Here is a 14,340-nt window from a genome sequence, read left to right on the forward strand (position 1 = left end):
GAAGATAAATCATGAAAGGGGAATAGGCCAGGCGCAGTGGCTCACGCCTGTAATCACAGCACTTTGAGAGGCTGAGTGAGTCGGGAGGATCTCTTGAGCTCAGGAGTTCAAGACCAGCCTGGGCAGCATAATGAGATGCCATCTCCACAAAAAATAAAAAAACTAGCCAGATGTGGTGGCATGCACCTGTAGTCCCAGCTACTCGGGAGGCTGAGGTGGGAGGATTACGTGAGCCCAGGAGATTGAGGCTGCGGTAAGCTGTGATCACACCACTGCACACCAGCCTGGGCAACAGAGGGAGACTCTGTCTCAAAAACAAACAACAACAACAACAACGGGAGAATAGGAAGTATCCGGTATGGTATGGGAGACTTTCCTAAGAAGATGACATTTGAGGGAGGCAGCCGTTCAGATATCTGAGGGAAGAGTGTTCCAGGCAGAGGGAACAGCCAGTGCAAAAGCCATGAGGAAGGAACATGCCTGGGATTTTTCTGGGCTAGCAAGGCGGCTAGAGTGAGTTGAGTGAGGGGGAGGTAGCAGGAGATGAGGCCAGAAATGTTATGGGGACTGTAGGTCTTTGTAGGCCATTGAGAGGTTTTGTCTTTTACTTAGAATGAGAGAGACGGCTGACCACACGCCAGGCTCTGCATTGAGTTCTTCACACAAATGCCACCTATAATCTTTAGTCTAGAGTACCGTGGGGCAGGTCTTTTTATACTCCCCATTTTACAGGTGAGGAAACCAGAGCGTAGAGAGGTTAGGTAATTTGCTGAAAGTCACACAGCTGGTCAATGTGTAGAGATTTGTCTGATGCTAAAGCCTATGCTTTGGAAGCCAGTCATGGAAGGATTCCTGGAGGAGTTAATATTTTTCCAGCCCCTTCATGTTTTCTCACACTGAACCCTCACAAAAGCCAGCATTTGGGGATTCCCATCCCCAAGGAAACTGAAGCTGAGGAGGATGAAGAGACTTGCCCAGGGCCACAGTCCCTAGGAGCCAGGATTCGGAGCAGATGGGTCAAGGGTTTCTTGGGTATGGTAGAGTCCCTGTGGGGAGGAACGATGCCTGATGACCTCTTGGGGCCTCAGATGGCCCCCACCATGAGCCTGCAGGTGATTGGACCCCCTAGCCCAGGCTCCAAGGTGGTGCTGTGGGCCGAGAGCCGCCTGCCACGCCAGACGTGGAGCATCAGTGAATTGGGCCACATCTGCAGCCAGATGTTCGAAGGCCAGATCCTGGATGTGAAGGGTAAGATGGGATGTGTGGGGAAGAGGGCTCCTGAGGGGCTGAGAGCCATGGAGTCCCAGCTCTCTCTGACTATTTTAATCCCCATCCCACCCCCAGGAGGCCGGGGCTACGACCGGGACCACGTGGTGCTATGGGAGCCGGATGAGGACAGGGCATCTCAGATCTGGACCATCCATGTGCTTTGAACCTTTTCCCCTCACCCTCCAGCCCTGGAGGCTTTTGCTGGGATGAATGTTTTTATAGGATTTTTGTTGTAACATAAGCTATTTTCTAATATGCTGCCAGGTACCCTTGTCTCTGTGCACCTTGATATTTCGGGGTGGTGTGGGGATTTGTTCACCTGCCTTCTTCCCTGACGCTCGGGCCGGCTTCTTCCCTCCAGGCTCCAGCTTTGGGGTTCAGATGTTAGGCCTCCTTCTGCCATCAGAGGGCGCCCTGGGACCAGACTAACTGGGGAGTGTAGTCTCGCGCAGCCACCCAAATGATGTGTTGTGAGAGCGGGCTCTGAGCCGGGCGGGGCCCTAGGCTGTGCGGGCACAGACACAAACTGAGCCTTTCGGTCCCTGTCCTTAGGGAACTCACAGTCCCACAGAGGATCCTGACAGGTAGGGTGATGCATCCATGAGAAGGGAGGAAAGAAGTAGAGGGACTCACACAGCAGGAACATCATCCCCGCAAGGGGTGCAGGGCAGGCTGAGATGTCCCTCTGCACACATCAGGGACCTGCAGCTGAGATGTTAGGGTGGGAAGGAGTTAGCCAGGCTCCAGGAGGCAGAGAAAGAATATTCTAGGGATGCATACAAGTCCAGGGTGAAAACATGGAGGTTAGTGTGATAGGGGTGCAGTGGGCCAGGCACGGGAGATGAGTATGAGCCACACCCTGAAGGGCTGTGCCCCCAGGGCTCTGTTGCACTCACCCCAACTCTGGTCTTAGGGAAGCCAGGACAGGGCGTCTAGGATTCTAACCCAGCTCAAAGAGGGCAGGACATAGAAGAGGGGGAGCTCCCTCTGCTCCTGGAGGTCCTCGAGGAAGAAGCCAAGGTGGGAGGGGCCCTTGGGGGGTGCCCTGGGGCTCCCTTCCATCTCTGCAGCACCCACCTCCGATGCCCCAAGCCCAGGAGGGTGGGAGTGGTCAGAGCAGCTGCTTGCCCTTCCTGCCTTCCCAGCCCCTGGGCCAGCATGGGAGGTAGACAGCCACCCATCATCCTTCTCCAGCCCCAGATGCCTGTGGGGCTGGTTTGCTGGGGATCCAAAGACCTTGTTGAGGGGTGTCCCTGGGACTGGGGATCTCCCTGGGTCTGTCATTCTGAAGATACCCAGGTAGTGGGGTAGGGGCTCTCTGAGCCTGGGATGTCCAGGGTGGTGGCATCTCTAGTACCATCATTCCCAAACACCCAGGGATGGGTGAAGCAAACGCAACTGCAGGGTTGGTGAGGCTGCCAGGTTCTGGGCCTTGTCCCTGCGGTGTGCTTCTAAGGGGAAGGGCCCTCAGCCTTGGAATTTAGGTAGGGAAGCTGGGGGCTGCTCGCTGGTGCCAACTTCCCTGCTGATGGGGACATGGGAAACTCCCTGGTGCTGCTGCACAGCTGGCTCTTGGAGTGCAGGGATGTCCAGTAACCACACGCAGGACCCCACTGCAAGTACAAGGGTAACTTTATTGACCCCCAGCTGGGCAGTGCTTGGCCCCTACATCATTACCCCCCTATTTTGGCTGTTGCCCCCATGGCACTGCCTGTCAACTTCTACAACCTGCTGATGTCTGGCATCAACCCCTCCCAAGGATGGAGGGGATTCTTGCGAGTGATGGTGGCAGCTGTTTCAGGGGGTACAGGGCTAAGGCTGAGACGTGTCACCTCAACTGAAGCAGAAGAGGTGGATTATGGCATTGGCCACGAAGAAAAGGAAAATGCCTCCGCTTATGTTGCTGGATGCTGCGGAGCTGCTGGTTTGGCTGGTGTCGTTTTGTCCCAAGACTCCAGTTTGTATCTGCAGGAAGAGAAGTGGGATAAGCTCAGCGGACTTTTTTTTTTTTTTTTTTTTTTTTTTTTTTTTTCTGAGGCGGCGTCTCACTCTGTCACCCAGGCTGGACTGCAGTGGTGCGATCTTGGCTCACTGCATCCTGCACCTCCCGGGTTCAAGTGATTCTCCTGCCTCAGCCTCCTGAGTAGCTGGGACTACAGGCACGTGCCACCATGCCAGGCTAATTTTTCTATTTTCAGTAGAGACGGGGTTTCACCATGTTGGTCAGGCTGGTCTCGAACTCCTGACCTGGTGATCCACCTGCCTCAGCCTTCCAAAGTACTGGGATTACAGGCGTGAGCCACCGTACCCAGCCCTCAGGGGACTTTTGAATCTCGTGTTTGTTATTTAAAGATGCAGTCCCCTTTCTACCCTCCCTGCCCTCCATCCGCCCACCTCCATAAAACAGTCCTCAGTTCTGCCTCATGTGACCACTACTTCTTCCACAAGGTGCTATCAGGATGTTTGGCTGCTCTGCTTTGACACAGGCAGGGACAGAGGTGATCACTGCCCCTGCTCACCCCCTTTCACAGAACCCTTCTGTTTTTTTGAGATAGAGTTTCGCTCTTTTGCCCAGGCTGGAGTGAAGTGGCATGATCTCGGCTCACTGCAACCTCCACCCCCGGTTTCAAGCGATTCTCCTGCCTCAACCTCCCGAGTAGCTGGGATTATAGGCACCCGCCATCACGCCCAGCTGCTAATTTTTTTTTTTTTCTGAGACAGAGTCTCGCTCTGTCACCCACTCAGACTGGAGTGCAGTGGCGCGATCTCGGCTCACTGCAAGCTCCACCCCCGGGTTCACGCCATTCTCCTGCCTCAGCCTCCCGAGTAGCTGGGACTACAGGCGCCCACCACTACGCCCGGCTAATTTCTTTTTGTATTTATGGTAGAGATGGGGTTTCACCGTGTTAGCTAGGATGGTCTCGATCTCCTGACCTCAGGTGATCCGCCTGCCTCGGCCTCCCAAAGTGCTGGGATTACAGGCGTGAGCCACCGCGCCCGGCTCGCCCAGCTAATTTTTGTATTTTTAGTAGAGACGGGATTTTGTCATGTTGGCCAGGCTGGTCTTGAACTCCTGACCTCAGGTGATCCGCCTGCCTCGGCCTCCCAAAGTGCTGGGATTACAGGCGTGAGCCACCGTGCCCAGTCACAGAACATTTCTTTTCATGTCTCCCCCAGCCACCAGCCCTTCTGGCATAGAGGGAGACAGGGGAGCCCTAGCCCTTGACTTTCCTAGCCTGGCAAAGGGCTTAGCTTCCCTGAGCCTCAGTTTCCTCTTCTGAGTGGGGAGAAGTTCATCACAGTTGTGAAGGTCACATGAGCCGGGGCTGAGTGAGAAAGCACTTGGCAAAGCGTGGGTGGCTGGATGTGGGGTGGGGAAGTGGCCAGATGGTGATCAAGCTGTCCTTAATGCTTGATGGAGCTGCAACTAGAACTGCTCTGGATGGAGATGAAGCTGGTTTTGATGGTGATCAAGCTGTTCTTGATCAAGAACTTGATGGCTCCGGTCTCCTGTACCGACTCCCCTCTGGGCACCTGGGGTGCTACCAAAGCTGCTTCCTGGAATAGCAGTCGCTTTTGAGACTCCAGTTGTTTCTGAAATGGGAGAGTCCTGTCTTCTTTGCATTCCTGAACATCCAGGCTTCTCTCTGGCAGGGGAGTGGGGATTGGAGTGTCGCCTGTCACCTCCGTAACCACAGCAGGCTCCACTTGGACATCTCCTGGCCTCTCCCCAAAGGACCGTCTCCCCAGACTCCCTGTGGGCCGATGCCTTCCTCACTCAGGGTTGTGTTCCCAAGTCTCTTAGTTCTCTATTATTCCACAGCACCCCTTGGGTGCCCCAATGCGCCTGGCACCCTGTAAGTACTCCCCAGCTGTGGATACAGGTTTCTCTCAGGGCAGCCCACAAGCAGTGCAGCCCCAGCCAAAAGAGCTGGAAGGCTGGGCGGCCAGGCCCACTGTGTCCCTGATTTTCCTGTTGGAGTCCATCTGCTGTGCTCTCAGGAGAGAAGGCTGGGTCTCTGGGAGCTCACATCCTGTATGCCCTCCCTCCATGCCAAGCAACTTTGGGGAGTCCTGGCAGTGGTGCCAGCTGTTGCTCTTACCTGTACCGTAACCAGGAGGCTGATGGTGAGTAGGAGGAAGAGGAAACGCTTCATTTTGTTAGGATCTTGGTGGCTGTCTTGGTAGCAGCTTTTTAGGTGATCTCAGGGCTGTCTGGAGGCTTCTTGGCTTGGCTGCTTTTGAACCAGGAGGCAGAGGAGGTGGGGTGAGGTAGGGAGAGGAAGGAGGGCCTACAAGGTGGAGGAGGGGTGTGGCTTCCTTTCTGCAGATCTGGGGGTGGATAATACCAGGCCCTAGGTTCTAAGGCCCTGGCTGAGGGAGCAGGCTAGATCATATGAGATAGGAGAGAGGTCAATCCAGAGGCAATGGTGGGAGTAAGTAGGGCCCGAGGCTTGGAATCATGCATCCTGCAGGCTGAATTCTGGTTTAATCACTGACCAACTCTGAGACCCTGGGCCAGAAACTCTACCTCTCTGACCTTTTAACAAAAGAACTGCCGGATTACATGTAATAATAACCAATTTAAAAAGAGCCAGCACATAGCAGATATGCCATAAATGAGTTTGTTGTTTAAAGAAGATTGGGGCAGGGTATAGGAGCTGAAGGAGAAAGGCTGGGATAGATTTAGGTTTCAAGGGAAGGTTGTAGATGGGCTGCAGGTTCTGAATGAAAGCTTGGGAAATGTTTAGATTGTGGAAGGGCTGGTGGTTTCTGTGAAAGTGCTGGAGGTGAGGAATGGGGAAGCCTGGTTTCAGTTGCGCTTTCCTCTTGAGGCCTCAGTTCTTCATTTCAAGGAATTGGGAAGACTGAAATAGATGATTTGTGAAGTTTGTCAAGGCCTAGTGTTGTGTTTTGTTGTTGTTGTTGGTTTTCGTTTTTTTTTTTAAACAGAGTCTTGCTCTGTGCACTGGCGTGATCTCGGCTTACTGCAACCTCCACCTCCTGGGTTCAAGCAATTCTCCTGCCTTAGCCTCCCTCACAGCTGGGACTACAGGTGCATGCCACCACGCCTGGCTAATTTTTTGTACTTTTTTTTTAGAGACAGGGTTTCACCATGTTGGCTAGGCTGGTCTCGAATGCCTGACCTCAAGCGATCTGCCTGCCTCGGCCTCCCAAAGTGCTGGGATTACAGGCATGAGCCACCGCGCCCAGCCAAGACCTAGCATTTTGTGATTTGGGTAGAGAAAGTGGCAAGCAGATGGGTTGTTTGTATTAGCTGAGGATGAATGGGAGGGGAGCGAGGGAAGGGACAAGTGGGTGACTAAGCTGCAGTAGAAAGGGATTGTGGTGAGGGAGTGGCTGTGAGGGCCCAGGGAGGGGTGGGCGGATGAGAGGAATCCCAAAGCTGCCTGGATAGTGCTCCATGCTTTATGCATTCCCTCACTTGATTCCCTCTGTGGTGCCCTGCAGCAGGTGTTATGTTTATCCCCATTTGACTGGTGAAAAAACTGAGGCTTAGATGTTAAGTGACTTGCTAAGGTCGTAAATGGTGGAGCCAGTCTCATTTGACCTTGAATCCAGGTCTGTCTGAAGCCACAGCCATGTATGTAACCTCTGGGGCTGCCCTAGAATTCACCCATTAAGTCTTGATTCCCTGCCACTCCCGCCCCCTCCCCTACACCAACTCCCCCCAGGCCCCAGGAGTTGGTCACCACAACCCCAGCTCTGGCCCACTCTCCCTTCACACTCTCCCTTCCTTAGTCTACTTTAGGCCTCATTTACATGCTAGGTAGTGAAGGGAAAACTCCCCTCACTTCTCTTCTATTGTTTTGGGTCTTGTGTTGCAAGCCCAGGGGAGATCTGGCTGAGGCTGGGTCCAAAGAAAAAAATAGAGGCCGGGCATGGGGGCTACGCCTGTAATCCTAGCAGTTTGGGAGGCTGAGGCAGGTAGATAACTTGAGCACAGGAGTCTGAGACCACCCGGGAAACATAGGGAGGCCCCATCTCTCAAAAAAAAAAAAAAAAAAAAAATTAGCCGGGCATAGTGGCACAAACCTATAGCCTCAGCTACTTGGGGGCTGAGGCAGGAGGATTGCTTGTGCCTGGGAGGTCCAGGCTGCAATGAGCCATGATTGTGCCACTGCACTCCAGCCAGGGTGACAGAGCAAGACCCTGTCTCAAAAAAAAAAAAAAAGGGCCGGGGAACAGTGGCTCACGCCTGTAATCCCAGCATTTTGGGAGGCCAAAGTGAGTGGATCACCTGAGGTCAGGAGTTCGAGACCAGCCTGGCCAACATGGTGAAACCCCATCTCTACTAAAAATACAGAAATTAGCCAGGTGTGCTGGCACATGCCTGTAATCCCAGCTACTCGGGAGGCTGAGGCAGGAGAATCGCTTGAACCCAGGAGAAGGAGGTTGCAGTGAGCCGAGATCGTGCCATTGCACTCCAGCCTGAGTGACAAGAGAAAAACTCCATTTCAAAAAAAAAAAAATAAAATAAGAGAAGAAAAGAAGAACTGAGAGTCAAAGCTGATGAGAGAAAGGCAGAAGTGGAGAGGGAGGGGCAGGGAGGGAGAGAAGAGGGAGGAGCCCCCAGCCATCCATCACCCTCTTTCCCCATCCCTGCCCTTTCACCCAGAGGTCTCTCCTCACCCTTGACTCAAGTTCTCAGCTGTCTTTGGTGTGCCTGTGGGGGTGAGTGATTCTAGGGTTCATGAGAGCCAGGGAGGTGTCCTGTGCCAGAAGGGCACCAGCCCAGGAGACAGGATACCCGTGTTGAAGTCTGAGATGACTCCGCCGAAAATGAGCTCCATCGCACTGCGCAATCTTCTCCCCTCTTACAAAGAGGCAGCCAGACAGGACGAGCCTGGGGCCAGCCGTGTTGTAGTTTCCCATGCTGGAGACGCATGCGAGGATACTAAATGCCAGACTCTTATTTGTAAACATTTTCTTGCAAACCTCAGAAGCTTCATTTTCACCTCCTGATACTCTGAGGAGTATCTTTTACAGTCCATGTATTTCCTCTGCAAGGAAAGCCCTTCCAATTATTTTACCTGGCACCTGGCAAACTCTTTTTTTTTATCCCCCTTGAGATACGTTCTTGCCGTTGTCACCCAGGCTGGAGTACAAGTGGTGTAATCATTGCTCACTGTAACCTCGAACTCCTGGGCTCAAGCAATCCTCCCCCCTCATCCTCCTAAGTACCTGGGACTACAGGTGCATGCCACCAAGCCCAGCTAATGTTTGGGGTGGTGGAGGATGGAATTCTTCTGCTATGTTGCCCAGACTGCAAACTCTTCTTTATTCTTCAAGATTTAGCTTAGAAGCCCCTTCCCCAGGGAAACTTTCCACTTTCCCTAGGAAACTCAAAGTTCCTAAATGTTCGAAGGGCCCTTTCTGTTGACCTCTGTTCTAAAGATTGTGTCTACCAAGAGTATGGTCTGTCCCTTGTGGGTTGGGACTAGGTTTTGTCACTTCTCTTACTCAGCACAGCACAGAACATGGCACAGTGTAGGTGTCAGGGACTGCCGGAAGAATGAGTGCATGTAATGCATCTAGATCTATTCTCACCTCCGAGCCTAGTAGTCCTGTATTTATTCATCCAGTAAACATTTACTATGGGGCAACAGTAGAGTCAGTACTGAAAAGTTACTAATGCAGAAAAGAGATAAGGGATTGAGAGAAGCAAGCCCTTTATTTGGAGCTGCTTTTCTTCTAAAAGTATGCCACTTGCAGAGGGGACAGCTGAGAAACTGAACCGAGCTTTCTCATCTTCACATACTTACAAATGTATGGGAGAAAAACTATAGTTCTAGATCCTCTAAGCAAGGGGAGCCCTGACAAACTCGCCCCACCTAGGCTTTGGGTTGGACCACGGGGAGTGAGAGTAAACAGGAAACAACAGCCCAACCCTCAAAGAAATTGAAGACAACATGACCAAAAAGCAGAAACAGATAATAGAAAGTTATACAAAAGATCCAGATAATGGAATAATCAATCAGATTTTCAAATAACTATGCTTACTATACTTAAAGACATTTTCCTCTTCTGCCCTCTGAGCAGCAGGACAAGATTGAGACTGGACAAGATTGAGAACTAGAAATTATAGTAAAGAACCGGCCGGGCACGGTGGCTCACACCTGTAATCCCAGCACTTTGAGAGGCCGAGGCGAGTGGATCACAAGGTCAGGAGATCGAGACCATCCTGGCTAACACGGTGAAACCCCGTCTCTACTAAAAATACAAAAACTTAGCCGGGCGTGGTGGCGGGCACCTGTAGTCCCAGCTACTCGGGAGGCTGAGGTAGGAGAATGGCAGAGCTTGCGGTGAGCCAAGATTGTGCCACTGCACTCCAGCCTGGGTGACGGAGCAAGACTCTGTCTCAAAAAAAAAAAAAAAAAGAAATTATAGTAAAGAACCAAATGGAAATTCTAGAACTGAAAAATATGGTAATAAAAATTAGGAACTCAGTGGATAGGTTTAACACCAGATTGGGCACAACTGAAGAGAAAATTAGTGAAGTGAAGTAAAGATTGTAAGAAAATATTATTAGACCAGAATGTGTTTATTGGGTGCCTGCTGTGTACCAGGTACTGAACTAGGCACTGGGAATACAGCAGTGACATAAAGACAGGGTCCCTGCTATTATGGAGCTGATATTTGAGTGGGGGAAAGACTAATAAAAACAATGGTAATTTCAGATTTTCACAAATGGCAGCAGGAAATCAAGGGGGTAATGTGAGAAGAAGAAGTGAAACGTGGGGAGGATATATTCTAGGTCAGTGGTCAGGAAAGACCACTCAGAGGAAATGTGTGTGCTGAGACCTGTAGAACAAGAGGAGTCCAGGCATGCAAAGCACCTTAGATCACCATCCCATCCCAGTTCCACAGTGTCTTTTGATGACTGTCCCTAGGGCCTAGCACAGTCTCACATAGGCCAGGTTCTCCAAATGTCCTTGGTCAATGATAGAATGGAATACAGCAGGGAGGGAGGAAGGAGGAGAGAGTTACAGCACACATCACAGTGTGATCCGCCCTGAATTTTTCATCCTCACTGAGACAGGGCTGGGATTCAGTAGCATCATACTGCATCCAAGGTGAGTCTTCATCTACCCGTTCATTCACCTATCCATCCACCCACCTACCCATTCAGTCTTTTGGTCATTCATTTTTTTTTTTTTTTTTTTTTTTGGTGACGGAGTTTCGCTCTTGTTGCCGAGTCTGGAGTGCAATGGCATGATCTTGGCTCACCGCAACCTCCACCTCCTGGGTTCAAGTGATTCTCCTGCCTCAGCATCCTGAGTAGCTGGGATTACAGGTGCATGCCACCACGCCCAGCTAATTTTTTGTATTTTTAGTAGAGATGGGGTTTCTCCATGTTGGCCAGGCTGGTCTCAAACTCCCGACCTCAGGTGATCTGCCCACCTTGGCCTCCCAAAGTCCTGGGCTTACATTCGTGAGCCACTGCATCCAGCCTCATTCACTCTTTTAATTAATTTATTGACACCTACTGTGTGTCAGGCAAGATGAATGAGTGAGGGTCCTTTCCCCTGAGGAATTTATAGTCCAGCAGGGAGACCCATACAAAAATCACAAAACTGAAGAAGAAATGCTATAATGGGCCAGGCATGGTGGCTCATGCCTGTAATCCCAGCACTTTGGGAGGCCGAGGCGGGCAGATCACCTGAGGTCAGGAGTTTGAGATCAGCCTGGCAAACATGGAGAAACCCCGTCTCTACTGAAAATACAAAAAATTAGCTGGGCGTGGTGGCATGCACCTGTAATCTCAACTACTCAGGACGCTGAGGCAGGAAAATCGCTTGAACCCAGAGGTGGAGATTGCAGTGAACTGAGATCCCGCCATTGCACTCCATCCAGCCTAGGTGACAGAAATTTTGTCTCAAAAAAAAAAGAAATGCTATAATGGCAGCAGGGCTTTTTTTTTTTTTAATTTTTTATTTATTTATTTTTTGAGATGGAGTCTCGTTCTGTCACCCAGGCTGGAGTGCAGTGGCGCAATCTCGGCTCACTGCAAGCTCCGCCTCCCAGGTTCACGCCATTCTCCTGCCTCAGCCTCCCGAGTAGCTGGGACTACAGGCGCCCGCCACCACGCCTGGCTAATTTTTTTTTGCATTTTTTTAGTAGAAACGGGGTTTCACCGTGGTCTCGATCTCCTGACCTCGTGATCCGCCCGCCTCAGCCTCCCAAAGTGCTGGGATTACAAGCATGAGCCACCGCGCCCGGCCAACAGCAGGGCTTTTAGAGAGTGGAGTGTAGAGTGTGGCTCTGCTTGCGGGGGAGTGGGGATGAACCAGAGATGATTTCATGGGGGAGGGGACATTTGAACTTGTTCAAGGGTCAAGTGGGAATTTTCCCAAATGGAAAAGGCAAGAGAGGATGTTCTCATTGGAAGGAGAGGCCAGAAGGTAGGGGAGAACATGACGGTTTCTGGAATGTGAGAAAGGCAGAACCCAAAATAGGAGGGCTCTAAATATCAGGCTAAGCTGTAGATGATGAGGGCTTCGTCTAAGGTGGTGGTGATGTGGGTAGAGAAGGGAGAAGGTGGAAGAGATAACTAGATTTGTATTCTGCTAAAGAGACTTGGAGGAACTCTCTCCTCTATTATTTACCTTTTACTTCCTGAGCTGGTAGAACTCAATAAACTCTTTAACCTCAGAGGGGTCATAACTGATAAGGCTCTTTCAGGAAATGACCTAAAAGCAAAGCAGACTCTGTCCACTCTCAAAAATAGAGGCTTGTGGCCGGGTGCGGTGGGTCATGCCTGTAATCACAACACTTTGGGAGGCCGAGGTGGGTGGATCATGAGGTCAGGAGTTTGAGAACAGCCTGACCAACATGGTGAAACTCTGTCTCTACTAAAAATACAAAAGTTAGCTGGGCATGGTGGCACGTACCTGTAATCTTAGCTACTTGGGAGGCTGAGGCAGAAGAGTCACTTGAACCCGGGAGGCAGAGTTTGCAGTGAGCCAAGATCGCGCCACTGTATTCCAACCTTGACAACGAGTGTGAGACTCCATCTCAAAAAAAGAACAGAGACTTCCACCAGGCACGGTGGCTCATGCTTGTAATCCCAGCACTTTGGGAGGGTGAGGCGGGTGGATCACGAGGTCAGGAGTTCAAGACCAGCCTGGCCAACATGGTGAAACCCCGTCTTTACTAAGAAATACAAAAAAATTAGCTGGGCATGGTAGCAGGCGCCTGTAATCCCAGCTACTCGGGAGGCTGAGGCAGAGAATCGCTTGAACCCGGGAGGTGGAGTTTGCAGTAAGCTGAGATCATGTCACTGCACTCCAGCCTGGACAACAGAGTGAGATTCTATCTCAAAAAAAAGAAAAAAAGAATAGAGACTTCCAGAACCATCTAGCCCCAGAGCTGGGGTCTACTTCCTCACCCTGCAGGTGGGAAACAGGTCTAGAAAGAGCCTTGTTCAGGACCTCCCTCCTCCCAGGCCAGGGCCTTTGCACCATCATCAGACAGTGAATATCCACCATTGGATGCGATCAAGATGAGGCTGGGCGACCCCATCTCAGACATCCAGAGGGAATCCTTCCAGCTTGGAAGTGGTCAGATGGGTCTCCAAGGCCCTCACAACACTCAAGTATTGTGAGTCTGGAGACCTCAGAGATTTCCAGACCTTCTAAGATGTGGGAAGAGAAATATAGGTCAAAAAAAAAAAAAATCAGATGAGCTTAGACTCTTGGTTTCTTTTATAATTTTGTTTTGGAAAATACCTCTTTATTTACTTATTTATTTATTTTTTTAAGACAGAGTCTGGCCGGGCGCGGTGGCTCACGCTTGTAATCCCAGCACTTTGGGAGGCTGAGGCGGGCAGATCACAAGGTCAGGAGATCGAGACCACGGTGAAACCCCGTCTCTACTAAAAAATACAAAAAATTAGCCGGGCGTGGTGGCGGGCGCCTGTAGTCCCAGCTACTCGGAGAGGCTGAGGCAGGAGAATGGCGTGAACCCGGGACGCGGAGCTTGCAGTGAGCCGAGATTGTGCCACTGCACTCCAGCCTGGGCGAAAGAGCAAGACTCCGTCTCAAAAAAAAAAAAAAAAAAAAAAAGACAGAGTCTGGCACTGTTGCCCAGGCTGGAGTGCAGTGGCGCAATCTTGGCTCACTGCGACCTCAGCCTCCCAGGTTCAAGCAATTCTCCTGCCTTAGCCTCCCGAGTAGCTGGGATTACAGGCGACCACCACCATGCCCTGCTAATTTTTGTATTTCTTTCTTTTTTTTTTTTTTTTTTTTTTTGAGATGGAGTCTCGCTCTCATTGCCCAGGCTGGAGTGCAGTGGTGCAACCTCAGCTCACTGCAACCTCCGACTGCTGGGTTCAAGCGATTCTCCTGCTTTAGTCTCCAAAGTAGCTGAGATTATAGGCGCATGCCACCACACCTGGCTGCTTTTTGTACTTTTAGTAGAGACGGGGTTTCACCATGTTGGCCAGGCTGGTCTCAAACTCCTGACCTCAGGTGATCCATCCGCCTCAGCCTCCCAAAGTGCTGGGATTACAGGCATGAGCCACTGCTCCTGGCCTAGTTTTTGTATTTTTTAGTAGAGACAGGGTTTTGTCATGTTGGCCAGGCTGGTCTCGAATTCCTGACCTCAGGTGATCCACCCACCTCAGCCTCCCAAAATATTGGGATTACAGGTGTAAGCCACTGTGCCCAGCCAAAAACTCCTCCTTTTTGAGCCAGGCACAGTGGCAAGAGGGTATAGTCTCTGCTACTTGGGAGGCTGAGAGGCCGAGACAGGAGGATCCCTTGAGCTCAGGAGTTCAAATCCAGCCTGGGCAACATAGACAGAGTCTGTCTCTAAAAATAAATAAATGAGCAAAGAAAGAAAAGAAGAACACCTTTTCAGAAGCAATAATGCAACATTATAGGAATTTTTAAAATAGCGTATATATTTTTTTCAGCTGTTGTCCCCACTCATGCTGGGGCCGGTGCCTCATTATGGAAAATTTAATTTGTACAATAATCCCAGGAGGTAGATTCTATTAGTATCTCTACTTTACAGCTGTGGATACTGAGACTCTGATAAGTGAAG

At 51.0% G+C, this 14,340-nt stretch overlaps 2 protein-coding genes across 3 annotated transcripts in view; one reads left to right on the forward strand and one right to left on the reverse strand.

Annotated features, from left to right (window-relative positions):
- CRYBG2 (crystallin beta-gamma domain containing 2) overlaps positions 1–1,605 on the forward strand; it is a 32,374-nt gene extending 30,769 nt beyond the window's left edge. For both annotated transcript variants that reach the window (XM_055261541.2, XM_055261542.2), the window contains 2 exons: positions 1,089–1,248; positions 1,345–1,605. In XM_055261541.2, coding sequence (XP_055117516.1) covers positions 1,089–1,248; positions 1,345–1,433 — 249 coding nt within the window. In that variant the 3' untranslated portion in view covers positions 1,434–1,605. The remainder of the gene's footprint in view (positions 1–1,088; positions 1,249–1,344) is intronic.
- A 1,278-nt stretch (positions 1,606–2,883) lies between these two features.
- On the reverse strand, positions 2,884–5,529 carry CD52 (CD52 molecule). The gene is made up of 2 exons (XM_055261083.2): positions 5,373–5,529; positions 2,884–3,234 (listed from the first exon to the last, which is right to left on the reverse strand). The coding sequence occupies exons 1-2, from the start codon at positions 5,424–5,426 to the stop codon at positions 3,103–3,105; spliced, it is 186 nt and encodes a 61-aa protein (XP_055117058.1). The 5' UTR covers positions 5,427–5,529; the 3' UTR covers positions 2,884–3,102.
- Between the last annotated feature and the right edge of the window lie 8,811 nt (positions 5,530–14,340).

The sequence above is a fragment of the Symphalangus syndactylus genome, chromosome 22, assembly GCF_028878055.3.
Source record: "Symphalangus syndactylus isolate Jambi chromosome 22, NHGRI_mSymSyn1-v2.1_pri, whole genome shotgun sequence".
In the NCBI taxonomy this organism is placed as follows: Eukaryota; Metazoa; Chordata; class Mammalia; order Primates; family Hylobatidae; genus Symphalangus; species Symphalangus syndactylus.